The sequence below is a fragment of the Trichechus manatus genome, unplaced genomic scaffold, assembly GCF_000243295.1.
Source record: "Trichechus manatus latirostris isolate Lorelei unplaced genomic scaffold, TriManLat1.0 scaffold00040, whole genome shotgun sequence".
Classification (NCBI taxonomy): domain Eukaryota; kingdom Metazoa; phylum Chordata; class Mammalia; order Sirenia; family Trichechidae; genus Trichechus; species Trichechus manatus.
In genome coordinates, this window is record NW_004443976.1 from 18,079,422 (window position 1) to 18,103,669 (window position 24,248).

The 24,248-nt window shown below is 46.0% G+C and overlaps 1 protein-coding gene across 2 annotated transcripts in view; it reads left to right on the top strand.

Annotated features, from left to right (window-relative positions):
• The first annotated feature begins 19 nt into the window (after window positions 1-19).
• The window catches only part of PITPNA (phosphatidylinositol transfer protein alpha), a 39,395-nt gene continuing 15,166 nt past the window's right edge, over window positions 20-24,248 (top strand). Inside the window, exons 1-9 of one of the 2 annotated variants that reach the window (XM_004376161.2) lie at window positions 20-220; window positions 4,055-4,085; window positions 8,814-8,959; window positions 11,932-12,023; window positions 17,007-17,014; window positions 18,102-18,176; window positions 19,637-19,720; window positions 21,773-21,850; window positions 22,003-22,113. In XM_004376161.2, coding sequence (XP_004376218.1) covers window positions 201-220; window positions 4,055-4,085; window positions 8,814-8,959; window positions 11,932-12,023; window positions 17,007-17,014; window positions 18,102-18,176; window positions 19,637-19,720; window positions 21,773-21,850; window positions 22,003-22,113 — 645 coding nt within the window. In that variant the 5' untranslated portion in view covers window positions 20-200. Of the gene's footprint in view, window positions 221-1,481; window positions 4,086-8,813; window positions 8,960-11,931; window positions 12,024-17,006; window positions 17,015-18,101; window positions 18,177-19,636; window positions 19,721-21,772; window positions 21,851-22,002; window positions 22,114-24,248 lie in introns of those variants that run through there. The other variant, XM_023731170.1, reaches the window with a different exon arrangement.

Here is a 24,248-nt window from a genome sequence, read left to right on the forward strand (position 1 = left end):
CAATAAGAATAAGCTCGGAGGCGGCGAGGCCGGGGCGGCGGGAGCCAGCGCGGCGACCGCAGCGAGAGCGGCGGGGACGGAGCAGACCACGACGAAGGCGCACAGGCAGCCGGGCCGGGCCGGGCCACGGGGAGAGCGGCCGCCGGGAAGCGGGCGGGAGGCCGGGCGGGCAGCAGGCAGCTGCCGAGCCGCGAAGCGACATGGTGCTGCTCAAGGAGTAGTGAGTGTCCGGCCCGCCGTGCGGGAGCGAGGAGAAAGGGAGGGACGAGGATGGCGACCGGGGAGGCTGACGGCTCGGCAGAGGGCATGCAGTGGCTGGCCGGGGGCCCGAGAGGATGGAGAGCGCTGGATGGGCTGTTGGGCGGCCCACCAGGGACCAAGGGGAGAGCGAGGGCCAGATAGGGCCCGAGGTGTGGCCGAGGGGAATGGAGAGAGCCGAATAGGCTTAAGGAGATGCTGAGGGGACAGTGAGGGCCGGACAAGACCTGAAGTGGGGTCAAGGGGACAGTGAGAGCTAGACAGGTCCGGAGGAGGGCCCGAGAGGACAGTGAAAGCCGGACGGGGCCTGGGGAGGAGCCGAGGGAACCGTGAGAGCTGGACGGAACCTGAGGAGGGGTTGTGGGGTGGGCCTACAGGGGGAGCTAGGGGCTGATGAGCTGCAGGAGGGGCTTAGGGAACGCTTGGGAGAGGCAGGAATTGTCTGAGGGGCTGAGGACCAGTCACACAAGGGCAGGCGGGACTGGAGTGCTGGGGAGGGGTTTGAGAGCTGAACAGTACTAAGAGGCCAGGAAGAGACAGCTTAGGGAATGGAGTTGAGATGATGGGAGGGGTGCTGAGGGGAACCTGGGGTATGAGGAGTGGCTGCCTTATGTATCAGGAGAAAGATTGTAATAAGTGGACAGAGGAAAATGGCTAAGGAGTCAGGGTGAGGTTTGGGTGATGGGGGAAAGGTCCGAGGAGATAGAGCAGTGGGAACTGAGATGAGGGGTGGCTGGAGTGACATGGTGCCCAGGTGGTAGGTGCACAAGAAGAGGCTTTCGGGAAAAAAGCTTGGGATGACTGGGAGGTACTTGGGAACACTTGAGTTCAGATAATATTGGGCAGGGACTGAAGTGATATGAGGGAGTTAGGGTGATGGAGAGGGCTAGGATGTTACCAGGGTAGAGGACAGTCCCGAAACGGTATGTCTGTGAATGAATATATGTGTTAAACTGGAGTGGGGGCAGGGGCAGCCTGTCTCCAGGGGAGTCTCAGTCTTGGTGCAAAGAGATGGGGAAATTGCTTTGAGCAATCGAGGTTCCATGAAGCCATTAATTGAGGAAAGACAATGAAGGGTGCGGAAATTATTGAGTAGTGACTGGGGAGGGGGGGTGGAATTGGTGATTCCTGCTCCCCAGTTGGCATAGTGGTTAAGTGCTATGGCTGCTAACTAAAAGGTTGGCAGTTCAAATCCACCAGGCGCTCCTTGGAAACTCTGTGGGGCAGTTCTCCTCTGTCGTGCAGGGTCGCTATGAGTCAGAATTGACTCGATGGCAACGGGTTTGGTTTTTTTGGTTTGCTCACCAGCTGCAGGGAGATGGGTTTATTCCTGAAATCCATGGAATTGGATGATGGGTGGGGATGTTTGGAGTTTGGATTGCTAAATCTTTCAAGTACAAGAGGACCCATCCCTGAAGCGCATGGGTTGAGTAAACATCACAGGACTTTTTTTTTTCTTCCCCACAGGGGAGAGATTGGATGGGTGTGTGCAGAGTTTACAGTGAAACTTTGCTGCCCTGGAGGGAGGACATGTGGGCAGCATTGGAGCAAAAGCCCGGGAGTGGGAGATATCCAAGTAGAGCGCAACTGGTGGAACTTAGTTGGGGGCCAGGCAGGTGTGCTGAAGGCTGTTTCCATTTTGTCAGTGAAGGCACTTTGCCCTGTCCCCACCAGGCTGGCTCCTTGCAGGTGTTTAGGACATTTAGGACATAGTGTGGCACTTTGGATAACAAAAGGAGCAGAGATCTAGGTGTCATCCCAGGTGACAAGCATCTCATCTGAAGAGCATTATTTTGAGGCCCCTCCACCTCTATTTCTTGACATCCGGCTCTGACCAGAGCTTAGAGCTTTATGTGGTGAGGAGGAGGAGCCTTGGAACCCGAAGAGGAGGAGAGCATGATGCACTTTGGGTTTTAGTCTTAAATGTCCAGACTGACAGGCTTTTCTCATTCTCTTGACCCTTTTTCCTATTCCCAGATAAATTTTAGAATCTGTAGAAAGCTGTAGTTTTGAAAAGAAGATGAGGCAGGAAAAGGAAGGGCCCTTCAGAAGAGATCTAAGTGAGTTTTGAAGAGAGGTACTTCCTTCCCACCCTTTGTTCTCCTCTTGAAGCCTGCCAGGAAAGGTCCAAAGGGCCAGGGAGGCAGAACCTGCCTGGCATCTGCATTTCCTTCCTGAATTGTGCCCTGTGTATGCTGGGGCGCATGTGTGCATCCCTGGGTGGGTGGGGGCATCTGAGACATTTGGCTGTGGCTGCAGTGCTGCTGCTGCAGCTCTGGAAGGGTGCGAGTGAAGGTCACACTGAAGTGACTACGGCTCTGAGTCCTAGCCCAGCAGTGTATCTGTGGCCCAGTCCTTTGGAATCGCACCCTCTTGCTGCTGAGGAGCAAAGGAGAAGCGTCTGGGTTGGCAGCTGTAAAGTAACAACCTCAGAGCATCCTACAGGAGTTGGCCAGGGCTGGTCTCTTTGGGGGCAACTTGAGGCTCACCTGATGTTTGAAGGTTGTCCCTGTTGATTTTTCTGACCCATTTTCTAACAGGATTCTCCTTGATTTGATTTTTGCATATTCTTGGATGTGATTTTTGCTGCTGTTCTTGAAGATAAAAGGCTCATTGTTTTCTACGAAGTTTCTTCTGAGGGTGCAGAAATTCTGGCCTCCGAGTTGGGAGTATTTTTCTGCACTGTCGACTTTCTCTAATGGGAGGAGAACCTCAGGAGCAGCATCCTATAAACTGGAAGATTTACATTATTTGACTCATTCTGGAGGAGGAGAGCTGTTATCAGGAAGTAAAGACTTAGAGCCCTTTTTTTTTTTCCTGCTACTTTTTTGCTTGGTGTGATGTTTTTCTCAGACCCTTCTGTATGCTTCTTATGTCCTGGGGGACCTTTGTGGAGCTAGAAAATAGCAAGCTAACTATTTACCTACCAGCCTGGAGCAAGGAGCCAGATTGGCGGACCCACCACGTAGAAAGGAGGGCATAGCCGTTCATGCTTCTCCAAGAGAAGGGCCCGGCGAGTTCCACCCAGGGTCTGGGAACTGAATTGATTTGTATGGGTACACCAAGGGCTTTTGTCTCGGCTCTCTGACCTCACAGCTTTGATCTAGGGGTTAGCTGTTGCTCTGTGTTACAAACGCAAGCCACCTGGAGGAGTGCCACTAGCCCTCACACCTCTGTGGAGTTCTGGCCACTGTGGGGACTTGCTGGCATGACTTCTCTATCAGGTTATTGCTAGTATCTCCCATAATGTATGGTCACTGAAATGGAGAAGAGAAGAAAGTGATCAGTGAGGGTGCCTTTGGATAGCTTCTGGAAGTCAGGACACAAGCTGGGTGTCCTCTTTTGGTGGCTTTGTGTTAATAGCTTGTACTGTCATGTTCTGCCCCAGAGCAGAGATGGTTGGTACATGCTCTTAGGGTGATTAAGCCTCCAAGAAGCTTGGCCCCTTCCTGGTTTCCCCTCGAGGGCTATTGTTGGGAGGTTCTCCTGTGTTAACCTCTCTGTTTTAATGAACTCATTTGGCAAGTCTTGTTGTGGAAAATGTAAGTGGGGGAAGGGCTCTAAGAAGCCAGCTCCGAATGTGAGTCAGAGACCCGGGAAGTAGCTGGTGTGGGACAGGTTTGCACCGAATCACAGGGTTCTAAATGGGATGCCAGAAGGGCACAGAGGGTCCTAGCTGCTGGGTTTTTTGACAGGAAGTATATAGTGTCACATGCAACGAAATGTTTGATGATGCTTTAAGAGCCTCGAGCCAATTTCAGAGCCTGAAGTTGACACTGTTTTCTTTCTCTTATAGTCGAGTCGTCCTGCCCGTGTCTGTAGATGAGGTAAGTTCTTTTTCTTTCTTCCCCATGGTTGTATATGATTCCTCATGACCGTTGGCTAAGTTGGGCTCTGAATGGCCCAAACGTTTGCAGGTCCTCCGTAAGGTGTTCCTGTTTGTTTGAAAGTACATATTACCAGTGCCCGATGTGAATTTTCCTGATACCATTTGGAAACCCTTGTGGTGTAGTGGTTAAGAGCTACGGCTGCTATCCCAAAGGTCATCAGTTCGAATCCACCAGATGCTCCTTGGAAACTCTATGGGGCAGTTCTACTCTTTCTACTCTGTCCTATAGGGTTGCTATGAGTCAGAATCCACTCCACGGCAATGGGTTTTTGTTTTCACTTAGAAGAAGACGCTTATTTTGTATAACTGGGCAGTTGTGTGCAACCTGCCCAGAGCTGTTGGCCTGCTGGATGACTTTGAACAGAGACAAAAGTAACTCTTTTTACCTGCTGAGATGGTGCCTGTTTGGTGCATGCTCTTGATGGGATTAAATGTGTGCATTTCTGGGACCTCCCAAAAGTGCGCATGGCTCTCTCTGGTTGTGCAACAAACCAGCAGGGCGGGAAGTCTACAGGGCTCTCCCTAGCCATTGTAGGTGACTGCTGGGGAAGACCAAGATACAAAACCCTCCTTTTACAGAGGGCAGGGAATAACAAATAGGCTTGGTTTGCCCTCTATCCTTTTTTATGGTTCCTGGGCCTGACATTCCTGTGTGTGGCAGAATGTGCCACGAGAAGGTTCATAGGTCATACTGACTCAGAATGGGTCTCTTGGATGGCAGATACCTGTCATGGAGCCTCCCCTGTCCTACCCTGTCTCTTTTGCCTCAGCCTTGCTCTTTGCTTCCTTATGAATCCACAGCCCCTTACAGAGGCGTCTAGTCAAGCTCAAGTCTGGGTGCAGTTTGTGGTGACAAAGTACAGTGCCCTCAGTTACTGGACTTCATCTCCCTTTCCTGCAGTGTCAGCGTGAAGCTCCTATGATAACTTCCACTCTGTTCCAAATATGAAATGGACCTTTGAAAAATGAAATCAGGCCAACAGAGCCTGCAACAGTCTTTAGCTGAGACAAATATCTAAGCTTTTAGGCCCCCAAGAAGGGTGGACGGGCACACAATCGTTTGAGGATTGTCTCGAGTGGTGGGCTCACATCTCATCAGAGCTGTGGAGACCTGGGAGCAGGGCTTGGACATCATCTGGGAGTTCTGGGAAGGGAGGGTAAAATAAACAAGACTGGGAAACCTGGGGAAGAGAGGGGATGGGCTGGATATATGCTGTGAACCTTGGAGGCAACTGAGATGTACCAGGGCCCAGGAAGTAGATGCCTGAGCCGACAGGTGCTGGCTTTGGGGAGCCCTGTTAACCCACCTCCCTTGGGGGCCTTGCTGTCTTTACTAAAAAGTAATGATTTTCCAAATCAGGAGGACACAGCAGGAAGGCCCAACATGTCCCTTGCCCTGAAACCCAGCTCTCGGGGGTCCACTGACTTCCTCTCTGCTGTAGAGGATGGTCCTGCCCCCTAGTTAGGAATGATGTCCTCCAGGAACTTGGGGCTACTGCAGTGTGGTGTTTAGGGGTGAAATGGATACTTGTCTCTTTCTGCAGGGAGTTTCTTGGTGGCATGGGGGGGAGGAGTGTCTCTGAGAACTGCTGCAGACTAAAGGGCCTAACACTGTCCTTGGAGCACCTCTTGGCTACTCTGCAGTAAGGCTGGAGGGGCTTATTGTGGAGCCCAAGAAGGGAGGGAAGGGGGAACTCTTGCCTTGAGGTCTGTTTTTAGTTTGTGATGGTTTTTCCTGCACCACTGAGGAAGTGATGGGGTGGGCGATCAAAGCCTGAAGTCTCAGCTGAAGTTTGGGAAGTAAGCACAGGTTAGGATTCATCTCTCTGCCTGGTGTGGTCAGCCTGTCTCAGCAAGAAACCCGTGAAGAGAAAGCAGTGCATATCCTGGGTAGAGTTGAGACAGACTTGAACTTTAGTTTCAGAAGATCAGAAAGTTGAGTGGTGCCACCAACGAACAAGTAATGATTGACGTTCTCAGAGTCTTTGTCAATAAACCCATCCTGACTCGAGGTTCGTATGGGAACAGCCCCGCATCATGTGACTGTTGGATTCACTTCTCAAATTGGAGGCCATGACTTCATGTCCTTGGAGCTTACTGAGTTTGGGGAAAAAAGAGAAAAGAGAAGGCAATGTTTTAATAACGATCCTCGTGGCCTGGATCAATACCTTGGGGGAGGAATTAGCTTCTGGCTGGCAGAGCCTTTGACCCTAACACTGCACAAGGTTTCTAGGCATTTGGAGCAGAGCAAGAAAACCCTGGCTGTTTGACATGGATGTGTCCATCAGTGATTCCTGGTTCAGGCCGCTCCACCCTTCCCCCGCCCTTCCAGAGATGCCAGGCACCATCCCCTGTAATACCCAGCCCCACAGGGCCATGTGGGTGGGACCAACAGCTTTACTGTTTCTCATGCCATGTTTCATATCAGTATTTCAGGCCCGCCCACTACATTGTCCTGGGCTCCCACTCTCAGATTGCCGATGCAGTGGTCTCTTAGCTGAGTTTCTTAGTTCTTTGGGATTAGGGAACAAATCTCAAGGGCAGAGAGAATCGCCCTAGGCCTGAGGAGGTGGAGCTCCCAGTCTCCTCAGGGCTCTTTATCTGATTCAATGGTCTGACCTCCATCTCCACCCCATCTGAGTCTGGCTGCTTTCCAGGGTGTGGAACAAGTGCCAAAGGGAACCCTGTGACGTGAAGAAAACTGTTCCTCACTTGTGGCTTGTGAAAACCAGTCTTACTTACCGTTTAGGATTGACAAAACTGCCTTTGCTTGTCTCATTGGGATTAAAGGATCAGAATATCAAGAGAGATTAAAGGGGGAAGAAGCCAGCCCAACAGGCTGATCCTCTTAGACCTTGCCGTCTAACTCCTGCAGCTGAAAAGGAACCAAATAAAGGGGATTAGTCTCTGCCTCAGGCCCCCTCCCCAAGCAGGGCACCAGCTGCAACACAGCCCCTTCCACCCTCTGCCCTGCCTGCCCTTTATGACTGCTAAGTCAGTGGTTAGAAGTTCTCTGAAACAGTTACTGCTCCTTAGGAAGCCTGGCTCAGCCAAGCCCTAACCCACTTCATGGGGATTTTTATGTGTGCCTCAGCCAGGGAGACGACTTGGAACAGAGACACCTGGGGGTTTCATGGAGGCATTGAGGCAGCACTGATGTTGCTCAGAATCAGCAAGGTCAAGGTGACTAGCTCTCACCAGATGTTCCTCTTTATGGGATTCACTGAGCCTTGATCTCCAGCCTGGACCTTTCCTTGGCATTTGTACTGGATTTTTGCTTTGGAAGTTAGAGCTCTTTCAGCTTCATGATGAGCAGTGAATTGTCCTGGTCTGCTGCTTCGCCTTTCAGATTTGCACAGAAATTTCCCTGGCAGTACCTGGGATGCTGCCTGGTAAAGCAGGCTTCCAGGCTCAAGGTGAAGCAGCCCTGGAAGCGGCCCCTGGTCCTTGCTGCTGCAAGCAGTGGTTTAAAATGGCAGCTGCCCAGAGACGCAGCCTCTCTTCTAATCTCCAAAGAGAGAAAATCCCTTGTCCTTTGCCCTGGGTGTACCAGAAGTTTGGGGAGCAGGGGAGAGGGTGGGGAAAGCCTTTATCATCCTCCCCATCTCCCCCGCATGTTGAGTAATCAAGAAACTCTTTGCCTGTTTCTCAGACTTCTTAAGCTGTTGTGCTTAGCTGTCACCAGTAGTGATAAGGAAGATGCATCCGTTGGTATAGATGTAACTTCCTGCATTTAATGTTGCTGGTTTTTATTTTTTCCCGCAACTTACTTACCCTCCGCACAGCTTCCCTCAGACAGGAGGGGGGCAGAAGGGCCATGCCTGGGTACTGCCCAGGTCATGGGCCCTAACACTGGCCCTAACTCTGAGCTGTCTAGAGGGCATCAGAGGAGGCTAGTGATCTTGACTGGTGACTTGTTAGGGTGGCATTTGACCCAAATAAAGGAAAATCAGGCTTTTGCCATTTAGTAGGTGCCAATGCAGAGGGTGGACCCAGCCAGCACAGACTGTGGGGTAGGAATCTATGCTATCTAATATGGGAGACAGCAGCACTTGCTTCAGCCTCACCAGGAATCTGGAAAGCTCCAGGAGGTTGGGTTGCCAGCAAGACTCTTCTTTGAGCTGCTTGTAGGGTGAGTTGGGACCCAGCACTGGAGAAAAAAGCAAGTAGATGAGGCAGTTTTACAGCAGGGGTTGTGGATTTCACAGAGCACTGGGCAACTTCTTTAACAAGAAATCATGTCTTAGGATCTGTTTAAATGAGTGGGATAAGAGGCTTCTAGCCACCAACCCAGATCCTGTTTGGGAACCTTGATACCAGAGGCAGGCCCAGGGCAAAAGCTACCTTGGATTCTGTAATGTGTTTTCTAGATGGTGGTATGAGATTAAGTATATTCACCTGCCTCTTTGCTCCTAGTAAGCCCTGGTGGATGTTGGGAAAAATGGGAAGGATGCAGTGAAACATCCGATGGAGAAAGAGAGGCCATGGAGCAGCCTTCTTAGTTGTTGTGGGTGGATTTGGGCAAGGCCCCGTGTGAAACTCCAGAATGAGCTTCCGGATGAGGGAATCCCAGAGTGATCTAATTGGACAGTTACCAGCAACTGGACTGTGTGTAACCGTTAAGAAGATTCTGTGTTGAGAATAACTCGTCTCTCTGTTCCTATAGTATCAAGTGGGGCAGCTGTATTCTGTGGCTGAGGCCAGTAAAAATGAAACGGGTGGTGGCGAAGGTGTGGAGGTCCTGGTGAACGAGCCCTATGAGAAGGATGGCGAGAAAGGCCAGTACACACACAAGATCTACCACTTACAGAGGTATGTGACTACGGCAGCAGGGCTGAAAGGTGGCCTGTTTTGAAGTGGAGATAATGGGTAATTGGAGGGTGTTCCTGGGTTGTTAGCTGGTTGCTCAAGTTGTTTCACTGTGAGAGTAGGTGATGCTTTGTTCTCTTAAAGTTTCATTTTTTTTTTAAATTATAAAAGTGATACATGCCCCACCAGGCTCCCAGTCCGCAGAGATAATATTGTTTAGTTTCGTATGGATCCTTCCATTGTCTGTGCATATACAAATATACAGATGGATGTATATGTATGTGTGTATAAATGCCTGTTGATTTCCTTTATTGTTATTTTACATAGATGGAATCATGCTCTACATGATGTTCTTCATTTTGCTATATTGTTAGCTTATCATATAATAGCTATCTTTTGCTATCAGCATATCCTGTCTCATTCTTTTAAAGTATACATAGTAATTTGATACTCATTTTCAGATGTTTACAAATTAGTGCTTCAGTAAAAATTCTTCTGCATAAATCTTGAGGAACTTATCTGTGTAAATCTATAGTAAGTGTTTCTAAAAGTGGAATTTCTGGATCCCAAAATATTTTTTTAAATTCTGATAGATATTGTGAATCAGTTACTGGAGAGAGTTTGCTGTCTTTGGATCAACGGCATAAGTATTTAAAAGTAAAAAGTAAAACTTGAACTGATTTGTGTACCAAAATCAGTAGCAAGGCACACAAATTTGCTAAATCTCTCACTGAAACAGTAATATCTCAGTCAACTATGAGTTGACCCAAAGGACGTTGAGAGCAATAGTAAACATACAGCGGCTTGATTGGAAGCAGAACCAAGCTAGTTTTAAAAACTATCCAGAACTGGAAAAAATAAACCTGAATCTTAATTGCTAGTCACTAAATCAAACTGAAGCCAATTTCATCTTCATTTGGTTAAATCCCTGATTTAATGAGGCCTGCTACTCTGGTGATGTAAAATGCTAGCCCCGAGGTGTCCAGGGTTTTGTGAGTGCCGGAGCCGGAGGAGAGGAACACTGTGAAATGGGGGGAGATCTCTTCACCATGCTCCCATTTCCTTATCAGTGCACTCTTTCTCCTCCATGCCTTGTCTTCTTCCCCTTCATTCCTGCTGCGAGTTAACTGCTAGCCAGTCCTTACTGAGGAATGAACAGTTGATTCAGATCAGTGTGAGACTCAAGATATGCCTCCCTCATAGTGTATTTGTATTTTGTAAAGAGATGGTGAGGTTGGGGTTTTACACAAAAGGGGCCAGTTGGTTCGTCAAGAAGGCTGATTAAACCAAAGTGGTAGAGAAGAGGTCTGTACATAATGAAAGTGGGGCCTGTCTTACCACTCCTCCTCTTCCTTAGAAGAGAGAATGTGAACTTTGAGCTGCTACCACTACTCTTTCCTTAACACCAAAACACCTAACTGCAGAAGAAAAAAAGCCAACGGTGCTGTGACTGCCACAACCACCTCTCCTCATAAGGATAAAAGCCTTAACGTGGCGGCCATCTAGTTGCCCAAATCAGAAACATGGGCTCACCGCCACCCTCTTCTTCATTCCTCAGATCAAATCAAGTTCTGTTAATTCCATCTCCTTGATGTTTCCAATGTTTCCATTTCTTTCCATCATCTCCTGGCTGGATTAGAGCCCTAGTGGCGCGGTGGTCAAGAGCTTGGCTGCTAACCAAAAGGTCAGCAGTTTGAATCCACCAGCTGCTCCTTGGAAACCCTATGGGGCAGTTCTACTCTGTCCTGTAGGGTCACTATCAGTCAGAATCGATTTGATGGCAATGAATTTGGTGTTTGTGGGTTGTCTGGATTACTACAGCAGCTCCTAACTGGTCTCCCTGCCTTCCACTCACCTTCACGTGCTCCGTCTGGAAGACAGATATGTTACTTCTTGGCATAAGAGCTACAGATGGCTCTCCTTTGCCCTCGGGACAAAGTCCATACTCTCTGACATAACTTACCAGCTCTTCTATGACTTACCTTCTGCATGTTCTCCTGCCATTCCCCATCTCATACCCTTCACCGGCTACACTGAACTTCTCCCATCCTTTGTCTAGCTAAGTCTTACTTATTGTCCACATGTTCCCTCAGAAGCCTCCCCAGTCCACCACACCCCCTCCCCCCATGCTCTCACAGTGCTCCGTTCAGCCCTGTGTTCACCCCATCATGGCACACACTTAACAGTGTTTTATTTGCCTGATTAGTTTTACTCCCACTAGACTGTAAGCTCCTTGAGGGCAAGAGCCATGTCTGGTCAGGTCAGTTTCTATTTGTATCCCTCGTGCCTGGCACATAGACGTATTCACTTGAATGAGTGTGGCAGTGAGTGAATGAATCTCGGAAGAGGTGGTCTGAGTGAGCTCCCACTGAGGTTAGCACTCTTTTCTTAGGCTTGAGGCACTAAAGCTGATGAGGTGGTTAGAATCTACTAAAGACTGTATAGGTTACCAGTTAAAAATCAAGGAAGAGGAATATGTGCACTTTTGTTCGGGCTTATAGTGTACATTTTGTTCTGTGACCTGAAATAGAAAGAATAGAAGAAAATATTTTGTTCTAGAAGGCATCTGGCCCTGAGGCCCTCCTGGGTTCACTGAACAGAGGAAAGCAAATCAGATCATCTTGTATCCTATGTATTCAGAGTTAGTCAGCCAATCACTGTGTCCCATATCCTTGCCAGGGGGCCAGTGAGCTCTGGAAGAATGTATAATGACTGATAAGCCAGAGCAGGTAGCCTGGGGGTCTGACCTGCTGTCCTATTCTTGGTAGGTGGTGGGGCAAGTTGTGCATGGATATTAGTAGCTAACAGAGCTGGGATGTCAGGCGCTGACAGGTGACGTCTCACCTGCTTATCTCATGGAAACTTGCTCTTCAGCTCCACACTAAAGAAGCTGGCCTAAAGAGTGTGATAGAAAAGCCCATTGTTGTCTTCCTCTCTCCTCCATTTCTTTTTATAACACCCTTTTCTCACTATAGCAAAGTGCCCACGTTTGTTCGAATGCTGGCCCCAGAGGGAGCCCTGAATATACATGAAAAAGCGTGGAATGCCTACCCTTATTGCAGAACCGGTGAGTGCAGACCTGGCTAGAAGCTGGAGTTTGGGCCCCCAAGGTGGACCATGGGTATGGTCAAGGAGCTCCAAGGCTATGGGTGAATCGGGGCTTTGTGTCCCACCTTCACTGTCCAGATTCAGCCAGTGAAAGGAAGAGGTTGGGGTCTCCCTTCAGGCTGGTTTTATCACTGTCAACCAGCACAACTTGGCAGCTAGCTGGGTGGGAACCGCCACATAGTCATGGCCTGAGGTAACCCAGAACCCTTCTTATTTGGAAATGGTATGATAATTTGGATTGTTTTTACTGATTACAACAGTAATGTTCTCTGTATAAAATTTAGAAAATAACATAAAAACGGAAAGAAATAATCATCTGCGATTCTTCCATTAATATTTAATGTATTTTTATCTAGTCCTTTTTTCTGTGACTATATAGATAATACATAAAATGTGTGTATGTAAATAATCTGCAGACACATTTTCTAGAAAAAATTGAGATCACATGATACTGATGATTAAATTACTCATTTTTACTCAATAAATAGAGAATGTTTTCCATTTTACTAGTCTCTGTTTTTAAAAAAAAAAAAAATTAATGGCTGCATAATATTCCATTATATGAATGCACTGTAGTCTTTTTAAACCAATCCCCCATAGTTAGATACTGAAATTTCCCATTTTAATGTCATACATTTGCTTGAAAAGCAGCACTGAGGCCCAGGGACTCTTGAGAGAGGCAGCCATAGGAAAAGGCCTGTAGGGTGACCTTCCTGCCCTGAGGAAGGAGCTAGGCCTAGACACCAAGAAAAGGCAGCAAGGAAAAGCTGCTGTTGCTGGGGAAAAGTTAAAATAAGCCCAGTTTTTTTTTTATGACAAAGGATGGCAGCTACCCCCAAAATTTGTCACACACATGGAGTGTGCATGGCAGACGACTGTTGTTCAGGGGGAGGGACACCGTAAGAGCTCAGAACCCTGGCTGACACTGAACGAGCATGTTCTATAGTTGGATGTGTGTGGGGGTGGAATTAGTTTCTTAATCCCAGTCAGTTTCCTGTCTGGAGTTTCTGGAAAGGAAAGATTTGAGCCACCACAGAGAACTTTCTATTCTAGTCTAGATATTCTGGGATTCCGTTTGAATCGTTCAGACTCTTAGCTCTCCAAGATTCCTCGATCTCAAAGGCTATCTATCTAGGAGTAGACCTCTTTGAGGGCCTAGGCTAGTTACTGATCCATATCCCAGAGGGGGAGGGGGAGGGTGTCATCCTCCAGCAGCCTCCATTTGTTGGCACAGGCACTGGCTATGGGGTCCTTCTGCTAGCCTCTGCTTACCTGTATTACTTCACTTGCTTTATTTATTGGAACCTGGCACTCCCTAGGAGCACAGTGGTTAAACGCTGGCTGCTAACCGAAAGGTCGGTGGTTCGAACCCACCAGCTGCTCTGCAGGAGAAAGATGTGGCAGTCTTCTTCCATAAAAATTTACAGCCTTGGAAACCCTATGGGGCAGTTCTGCTCCATCCTATAGGGTCACTATGAGTCAGAATCAATTTGTTGGCAGTGGTTTGGTTTTTTATTTGCTTTGGCACGCCTTAGATTGTATCTGATGAGGATGCTGTACCCATGTGATCCTTATCCTTTGGACTTTGGGAATGGTTAAAGTCCAGAAAACAAGGTCATTGCTCTCTCCACTCCTCAGTGGCCCCACACAGGTTCAAGGAACTTGAACCAGGAGATACACAGTCATTGGTAGGCCCTGGGGAGGGAATGTGTAACACTTAGAGTTTTATTGCTGTAGCTGAAATTGCAAGCATCAGGCAGGAAGTTGTTAAATTCTTAGAAACAAGGCATGCACACACTTTCTTAAAAGACAGTGTGCCATGTGGCTGAGTATGTCTGGTCTAAGGCCAAAGGTGAGTTTTCTTGTCTAAGAGGGTTGCACTGGGCAAGCATTGTAAGAACCGTAGCCAACTTGGCATAAAGGAGGCAAACAGATAGCATGGACTTCTCCATGCCAGGGCGGGGTTCTGGGTACACACCTTGTGCCAACTGAGAGATGCCACCGTCCTCTGTGTAATTCTGAGGAGAGTGTGCTGCGGCTGACACGGGCATTTTTCTCGACAGCAAATGTTAGTTCACATATTGTCCTGATCCTTGGCCAAAAGAAAAATGTAATTTCTAAATACCCCATGAAGTGGAGAGGCAGAGAATGGGGGGAGGGAAGGTTGGTTTTGTAAGTGGGTGCTGAGCTCACAGTCAGACTCCGGCTTCATATGAATGAGTATATTGAATCTTAGATCTTTTCAGGTAGACTTGCTCTTTTTTTTGTGATTTAGGTGAAAGTTTACAGAGCAAATTAGTTTCTCATTCAAAAATTTATAGACAAATTGCTTCATGGCATTGGCTGCAATATTGCATTGTGTCAGCACTCTCCCCCTTTCCCTTTCCACCCTGGGTTCACCGTGTCCATTTGTCCAGTTTTCCTGTCCCCTCTTGCATTCTCATCTTTGTTCCTGGACAGGCATTGCCCATTTCATCTTGTTTACTTGATCTAAGAAGCACGTTCCTCTGTGTGTTATTGTTTGTCTTATAGGCCTGCCTAATCTTTGGCTGAAAGGTGAACTTCAGGAGTGGCTTCAAGTCTGAGTTAAAAGGGTATCTGGGGGCCATAGTTTCAGGGGTTAGACTTGCTCTATTAAAATAAGAACTATAAACAGGCAAAGAAGGGGCTGTTAGGAGAAAGATGATTAGTTCAAGCATCTTCGTTTGGCCTAAGGAGATCGAAGTTTGAGGTGAGATGACAAAGCACTGCAGTAAAGTTCCCCATACCTTTTGGAAGGCTCTAACCTTATTCTGAGTGGAATGAAAATGGATTTGGAATGCCCGACTCGTTATCAGCTCTTATCCTTTTTATTTCTTTCCTTGTTTCTTTTCCCCTGAAGTTGATCGGTTGGGACGTGAGGAAATGGTGAGATGAGGTTGGTTCACGAATAAAAGTGAAAAGAGTAAAAATGATTCTCTTCCCTTTTCTTCCACTTCTTTCTCTAACCTTAACCCTTGGCTAAAAACAGTATTGTTAAGCCATGGTTTTGAAGTCTACCTTATGATTGTCTTATGAGGGCCCTGGTGGCACAGTAGTTAAGCACTTGGTTGCTAAACAAAAGGTCGGTGGTTTGAACCCACCAGTTTTTCTACGGGAAAAAGATGTCACAGTCTGCTTCTATAAATATTTGTAGCTTTGGAAACCCTATGGGATAGTTCTACTCTGTTATGTAGGGTCGCTATGAGTCAGAATGGTTTTTTTGGTATAATTGTCTTACTTGGAGAGCCCTTATTTTCGTACTGCAGAGGGTTTCCTGAGACTTTTCCAATTCACCTAGCGTTGCAGTCTGAAGAAAAGGGAGTGCTGTGAATGCAGAGGTGTTTGGAGGAGCAGGGAGGCTAGAGAAGGTTTGGGGAAGGTTGTTCACCCAGGTTAGTCCGGGGAGGATCATCACCCTCATAGGTTCAAAAACCTAATTTGTCAGAACTGAGTGGAGCTATTTCTTAGGGTCTTGTAAAGACTAATGTATAAAACCCCCAAATGCCAGTCTATGAAATTGTATCAAAATACAAAATTACTATTGAAACCAGATATTCCTATTTGCTGATTAGAGCATTCTTTCCTTGTGGACTCTTCCACATGGAAACCAAATGGTGAAAAATATAACTAAGTAGGTCAGACTCTTGTGTTCATTGGTTAGCACACTCTGTTCCTATAGAAGCCAAACTAGAAAGAGGCGGTCGCTTGAAGAACGAGGACTCAGAATAAGGTGGTTAGTTGGGGAACCTTAATGGCTGGTGTCATCCGACCAAAAATAAAAACAACCAGTTGCCATCCTGGTGACCCCGTATGTGTCAGTGTAGAACTGTGCTCCATAGGGTTTTCAGTGGCTGGTTTTTCAGAAATAGATTGCCAGGCCTTTCTTCCGAAGTGCCTCTGGATGGACTTGAACCTCCAGCCTTTGAGTTAGCATCTGAACATATTAAGTGTTTGTACCACCCGGGGACTGTCATCAAACCACGCTAGGCAAATACCCAGCGAATTTCTGATAAATTGGCCTCTTTGGACTTCCTTTGATGGATATTATAGCCATCATTTCCTTTTTTGTTAACGTGGTTTCCTTCAAGCTGAGAACAGGACAGTTACTTAGATACAGGTCTTTCAGTTACATTCTTTATCTGATGATTCTTTATCTGATGCCTTGCAAGTATGTTTCATTGGATTTGGGGGAAATTACTGACATCCTCTTGGGTCATTCCTATAGATGCTGGATCGTATTCTTTATATTTCCCATTTTCCTCATTTCAACTTCAGTTTTGGAGTTTGACTGTCAACCCCGTATTCTATCCAAACATGGCAGTGCGACATTTCTCAGAAATGGAGATAGCGCCTAACTCCAGAGGATACAGCATGAACTGAGCTGTTGTCAGGAGGAGAGCTTGTCTGTTCCCCAGTGACATAAGAGCTGCAGTCATTTTCTCTGATCAATAATTGAAGCGTGTTTTCCGAGGGGGTCTCATTACAATGAGCAGGCGTGCCATGGGTGAGAGGTTTGGTTACAGTGCAAGGAAGGATGAGGAGGGCAGGTAGCGCCCTGCCTCTAGTGCCCCACTCTGACCACGGGGGACCCATGATGCTGGGACAACAGAGTGCTGGATCACAGCACTTCCGCTCATCGTTACCGTCCCTCCCCTGGCCAGAATGGAAAGAGTCCAGAGAAGCAGACAGTGGCATCGCATTAATTCTCCAGATTTGGTCTTTTGGGACTTCTGCATGAGTGAAACTTGAGGGTTGGTGAATTGATGTATTCCTGCCTCACTGGAGCTCGGGGGTGACTGGAATAGGCCCCTGGGAGTGAAGAACTCTGCTATTCCTGGTCACTGGGGGGAGGGGGCAGAGATTTTTTTTTTATCCTCACTAATCTTTTTTTTCTTCTTTCCATGTCCTTGCCTTGGAGCAGTTATTACAGTAAGTATTTTTCAGGGGGATTGGAATTATAGATGATTTTGTAAGAAAATATGAAATAAAAATATGTAGCTGCACTGGAGGCTCCTAAGTATTCCTGTTGTTTCTCTTGGGTGAATTTGGAATTGTTGAGGCTTCATTTTTTCAGTCCTAATGAGGAACGTGTTCACCGGCATAGTGGCCTCTTGCTTCCAGCTGCATTAGCATTGGGCGTTCTAAGGGGCAGCAATCAGGACCCCAGTGTCCTAGCTCTGGGTCTCAGATGTACAGAATGGCCTGAGGCCCTCCCCCACTCTCCTCAGGTTAGGTAGGAATTTCAGTTCAGCTGACCTGAAAGTAGCTTCCTTTCTCCCGGCATCTTTTGACCCCAGTCAAAGCTGACCCTTGACTTAAAGTCATTAAGGTTTCTTTTCCATGACTAGCCCCTCTGTCATTGCCCCTTCTCCCTAGTCTTTCGGCATCCTCATCCAGGTGCCGTATCCCTGCTAGGAAATGTAGACAGTTTCTGGGGTATTAATTCCTGCTGAGGTATCAATGGGTTGATAAGATCCTCTTTGAATAGTTATAATTTTTAAAAAGTACTAAAGGGAGAAGACAATAATTAGCATGAAGGGTTAAATTCTAAGAAGAGAACTTCAGGCTTCAGCAGAAGGCCAGTTGTGGGGTGAGGGGGCAGTGGTGCATATTTTTGGTTGTTTAGGAAGTCTTCCTTGTGTTTTTCCCACACTCCTAATTAACCATTAGCACCTTATGCATAAGGCAGTGTGATAGAGTGCTTAAATACCTGGGTTTTGAAGTCAGACAGACCTGTATTTGAGGCCCAGCTCTGTCATTTATCACCTGTGTGGCCTTGGACAAGTCACCTAACCCTTTGAGCCTCACTTTCCTCATCTGTAAAACGAGGGTTATACTACTATAGACCTCACAGGCTGGGATAAGGATTAAATGAGATAATGCTTGCCCAGTAAAGTTAGCTGTTATTTTAAGGCAGACCCTGGAGTCTCCCGACTGCCCATAAACCAGTCATGGGAGATGGTTACTCTCCCACTGTGAGCCTGGTGACTGTAAGATACTTTTTCTCCCCTTCCAGAATGAGTACATGAAAGAAGACTTTCTGATTAAAATTGAAACTTGGCACAAACCAGATGTTGGCACCTTGGAGAATGTAAGTAGCACTTCCCAAAAACCCCAATGACTTCCAGACCCCAGGGCAGAGTCATGAGGCTCTGCTCTGTAGCCCCCGTGTAGCTTGTCCATCCCTGACATGAAGTCCTCTCCATGGACCCCTTTTCCCTGGCCGGGAAGGAAACGGCCTCTGCCCAGACCTGTCCTGCCAGCATGGGATTGCTCTGCCTCTGATTCGTCAAATGTGACCTTCAGGACTCCTTGCAGGGCCTTCTCAAAATGCTTGGATTGGTCTAAAATGCAATTCCTGGTACACAGGAAGTGTATTTTTAAAACATCAAAATTACAACCTCTGTAGAGCCCAGTTTGCCAGTAACTCTCAAAATTTAAAATACACCTATCCATCACCCCAGCAGTTCCACACCTAGGAATTTATCATACATTTATGCTTTTACATTTGTGAAATAACATACACAAGGACATTCGTTGTAGCATTCTTTGTATAAAAAAAAAAACAAACCTGTTGCCGTCGAGTCGGTTCCGACAGAGTAGAACTGCTCGATAGGGTTTCCAGGGAGCGGCTGGTGGATTCGAACTGCTGAACTTTTAGTTAGCAGCCTGAGCTAAAGATTAAAAACAACATAAGAGCCCATCAGTTGAATTATGGCACAGACATGTAGTGAAATACTAAGTAGCCATCAAAAAGAACCATAGGGAACAATCTTCAAGATGTGTTGTTCAGTGACAAAAGTAAGATGCAAAACAGCATGCCTGTATGGTACCATTTTTATTAAAAGAAAGACACACACACATGGATGTTTGTATATGCATAGAATCTGGTGACAGTGGCTGTTAACTAGGGAGGAGACTGAGAGACAAGAGGAAGAGTTACTTTTTATTGTATATCCCTTCAAATGTGTATCTTAATTTTGTACCATGAAAAGCATCTACAACCTATTTGAATTAATTAAATTTTAAAAACCATCAAAGTAAGGGGTATATGGTTGTGCAGGCAGCCTCTCCATGAATGTTTACTATCTTTATAGGGGGGAACATATGGAAACAGCGTAGGTGCTGGAGGTAGTCCCCAGCTGAAGTGGTACTTAGCCTAAAAAATCAGAGCATTAGTTCTCAAATTTATTTTCACTTAAAATCCATTCTCCCAGTCATTGCATAGGGGACACTGAGCTTCTGTTAAGGGTCGTGGAAAAACTTGGAACGGATAATGGTGATGGTTGAACCACATGATGAACGTGATTAATGTCGCTAAATTGTCCATGTGAAGAACGTTGAAATAGCAAGTGTTTTATTACATACGTATTTACCACAATATAAAAAAATCCACTCTTCCATTCCTTCAGATAATTTCCTATATAAGTGTTTACCAGTTGAAATCTCATGTATATGGTTACGGAAATAGCTGTTCTTGGGTGTCCATTCTGGGCGAGGGGTGCTTTGCAGCTGACAGAAACCACACGATGGTCCACCTTCTTCCTGCAGGTGCATAAACTGGAGCCCGAGACGTGGAAACATGTGGAAGCTGTATATATAGACATTGCAGATCGAAGTCAAGTACTTAGCAAGGTAGGGACTGTTTAAAAATGTGAGGTGGCAGTCGAGATGCAGAAATGACTTCTAATTGTTAGACAACCCAGGGAATTATACCCTAACTTGACTCAAAAGGAAGTTCTTTCTGGTGTGTAGTATTTTGTTTTATTTTTTAAAATTAGTTTTAAGAGTTTCCTTATCTTGACTCAGGGATTAAAAGCAAAACAAAACTCATTGCCGTTGAGTTGGTTTTGACTCAAGGGCAGCCCCATGTGTTACAGAGTAGAACTGCTCCATAGCATTTTTTTGGCTGTAATCTTTATGGAAGCAGATCACCAGGCCTTTCTTCTGTGGCACCGGTGGGTGGGTTTGAACCATCAACCTTTCAGTTAGTAGCTGAGAGCAAACGGTTTGTGCCACCCAGGGACCTTGACTCAGGGATATAGCAGGAAAATAGTGGCCCAAATTTATGTGTCCTGTTTCTCTGCTGGAAATTATTGCTGGACAGTATAGATATTGTAGATAGTCCTGAGAGTGTTTTGGCCTGCTGACATGGTAGTTAGCCTGAAAAATCAGAGCTCTCGCTGTCAAATTCATTTTTCAACCCAGTAATTAAAAAACATTTATTACCTGCCTTCTCTGTTTGGAATACTCTGTTAGGTTCTAGGGTTCCAGATGAGGGGTGCAGAAAGTATGAAAAGACAAGTCCTCTGCCCTCAAGAAGTTGGTGGCTTTTCAGTAACAAATATTGCAGCAGGTGCCTAGAAAAGGACAGTCCACTGCTGGACTGTAAGCTCGATGAGAGCAGGGACCACGGATGTTTCACTCAGTGTTGGGTTCCCAGGAATAAAAGTGTTAAATTTCCCTTCATTCATTACTATTCTTATTTGACAGAGGCCTTTTGGGATTAAGGAACAGGAATTTGGCTCTTGCTCTCTGATAGAGAATAAGTGTTTGCCCTTCCGGTCCCGGGGGGATAGTGGGTGTGGTGTATGTTCTTTCCTATAGTCACTGTGTGCTTAAGACATTTTGATTTGTGCGTTTCTAAAAAGATGAAAACCATCTTGTGCTTCCTTGCCTAATATCTGCCCCCCTTAAAAGGTTAGTGGAGTCGGGAAAAAAAAAACAAATAACAATGCACAGTCAAACTTTTTATTGAAGTATAGTACATATACAAGAAAGTGAATATAAAGTGTGCAGTTTGATAAATTTTTCTCAAACTGAACATACTCAAATATTTCTCAAATAGAACATTACTAGCAAAAAGTATAGTTCTTTGAGTTTTTTGTCAAGTCTGATGGTTCTGTGTGAGTGAAGGGAAGCAGTGGAGGGGAAGATGGGAAATACTTTTTATAACTGTGTTTGTGTGAGAGAGAGAAAGTTATTATCCTCCTTACTTTTGTTAAGTAGGTGGTATATTGAGTTTGCTTTTCTTGAATCCACATTAGTCATTACAGAGGGACAGCTAAAGAGTAAACTTTTGTTGTGGTTATTAATGCACAGAATTGGCTGTATTGTAAATCAGTGAAGTGAGACTGACCCATGTTGCACAAGGGGATAGATTCTATACATTGAGCATTTCCAGTAATGATTTTATTAAAACAAGCCGGAGGGAGACTGAGCTAGAAGATTTCAGGAATGACAGCCAGGTGTTCTCAGCTCTGGCTGTGTTTCCGAATCACCTGCAGGCCTCACCCGCAGATATTCTTCTTCACTGGGTTTGAGGTGGGCCCACAAATCTGTGTTTTGAAAAGGCCCTCCTTGGATGCTCACCCCAGGTTGAAAATCCCTGTCTTAAGCAGTGGAAATATGTGCCTACCCAGACACTTTCATGTTTATAAGAACTGAAAACAAACCCTGGCAGAGAACATCACACAGGGCTCTCCTCTGAGGCAAATGTAAACCGTTCTATATCTTGTTTATAACATTCTCCTGTATTCACTGTGCGCCAGCAGCATCAGAACTGGTATAAAGTGTACACTGTGGTGAAAATCTGATCTTTCTCTTCCCCTCTTCCCTCTCTCCCTTCTCTCTTTCCCTCTCCCTCCCTGCCTTCCCCACTCCTCAATCCCAATTCCACAATCTCAGGATTACAAGGCAGAGGAAGATCCAGCAAAATTTAAATCTATCAAAACAGGACGAGGACCTCTGGGCCCCAATTGGAAGGTGCAGTTCACACTCTCACCACCAGGGGGATGAGTAGGGTGTTGGCGGGCCTCTCCCTGGGGAGGAAGGGAATAGCTGGGTCTGGGCTAAGGGAGAGCCTGAGGTCTGCCCTCTTAGTTACCTGCCTGCCTGTGGGTGTGTTTCTAATGCAGCAAGAAATTGTAAATCAGAAAGACTGCCCGTACATGTGTGCATACAAACTGGTTACTGTCAAGTTCAAGTGGTGGGGCCTGCAGAACAAAGTGGAAAACTTTATACATAAGGTAAGTAGCCAGCCTTCCCAGTGACCTCTGTGTGTGTTGGGGGGTTGCCAATCAAGAGACGATTGTACAAGTACCTCATACCTATGTGACTTGCATCCTAGGGTTACAACATTAGAATATTTCATAGTTTGGTTCCCCAGCTAGCTCCTTTGTACTTGTAGCTGTCTTACAGATTTAATGCTGTCCATCCAGGCATATCACGTGTGACAGGGAAGGAAACTGGCAAAAGACGGAAACAGGGAGGAGCTTGCTGTGACTGCGCTACAAATAAAACTCATATTCTCTCTCTTTTCTTTTTTTAATAGTGCTTTAAATGAAAGTTTACAGTTCAAGGTAGTTTCTCATACAAAAATTTATACAGACACTGCTATGTGACCCTAGTTGTTCTCGCCATACTATGACAGCACACTCCTCCTTTCCACCCCGGATTTCCCGTGTCCATTCAGCCAGCTTCTGTCCCTTTCTGCCTTCTCATCTCGCCTCTGAACAGGAGCTGCCCGTTTAGTCTCATGTATCTACTTGAGCTAAGAAGCACACTCTTCATGAGTATCACTTTATGTCCCATAGTCCAGTCTAATCTTTGTCTGAAGAGTTGGCCTCAGGAATGGTTTCAGTTTTGGGCTAACAGAGAGTCTGAGGGCCATGTCTTCCAGGGTCCTTCCAGTCTCAGTCAGATCATAAGTCTGGTGTTTTTACTACAATTTGAGTTCTGCACCCCACTTTTCTCCTTCTCTGTCAGGGACTGTCCATTGTCAGGATGGTCATTGGTGGTAGCTGGGCACCTTCTGGTCTCAGGCTGATGGAGTCTCAGGTTTATGTGGCCCTTTTGTCTCTTGAACTCATGTTTTACTTGTGTCTTTGGTGTTCTTCATTCTCCTTTGCTCCAGGTGGGTTGGGACCAATTGATGCACCTTAGATGGCTGCTCCCTAGCTTTTAAAACCCCAGACACCACTCACCAAGGTGGGATGCAGAACATTTTCTTAATAAATTTTGTTATGCCAATTGAGCTAGATGTCCCCTGAAACCATGGTCCCCAGACCCCTGCCCCTGCTACTCTGTTCCTCGAAGTGTTTGGTTGTATTCAGGAAACTTCTTAGCTTTTGGGTTAGTCCAATTGTGCTGACTTCCTCTGTAGTGTGTGCTGTCCTTTCCTTCACTTAAGATAATTCTTATCTACTATCTGGTTAGTGAATACCCTTCTCCCTCCCTCCCCACCTTCGTAACTGTCAAAGAGTGTTTTCTTCTGTGTTTAACTTTTTCTCGAGTTCTTATAATAGTGATCTTATACAATATTTGTCCTTTTGCAACTGACTAATTTCACTCAGCATAATGCCTTCCAGACTCATCGTTGTTATGAGATGTTTCACAGATTTATCGTTATTCTTTATCTTTGTATAGTATTCCGTAGCGTGACTATACCATAATTTGTTTTTCCATTCATCTGTTGATGGGCAGCTAGGTTGTTTCTGTCTTTTTGCTATTGTGAACAGTGCTGCAGGGAACATAGGTGTGCATTTATCTATTACTGTGATATGGCTCTTATTTCTCTCGAATATATTCCAAGATTGCTGGATCATACGGTACTTCTATTTCTAGCTTTTTAAGGAAGTGCGAAATCGATTTCCAAAGTGGTTGTACCATTTTACATTCCCACCAACATGTATAAGTGTTCCAGTCTCTCCACACCCTCACCAACATTTATTATTTTGTGTTTTTTGGGTGAATGCTAGCCTTGTTGGGGTGAGATGGTATCTCATTGTAGTTTTGATTTGCATTTCTCTAATGGCTAATGATCGTGAGCATTTCCTTATGTATCTATTAGCTGTCTGAATGTCTTCTTTGGCAAAGTGCCTATTCATATCCTTTGCCCATTTTTTAATGGGGTTATTTGTCTTTTTGTTGTCGAGGTTTTGCAGTGTCTTATAGATTTTAGAGATTAGACCCTGATCAGATTTGTCGTAGACAAAAATTTTTTCCCAGTCTGTAGGTTGTCTTTTTACTCTTTTGGTGAAGTCTTTTGATGAGCATGAGTGTTTGATTTTTAGGAGCTCCCAGTTGTCTAGGTTCTCTTCTGGTGTTTGTGCATTGTTACTTATGGTTTGTATTCTGTTTATGCCGTGTATTAGGGCTCCTA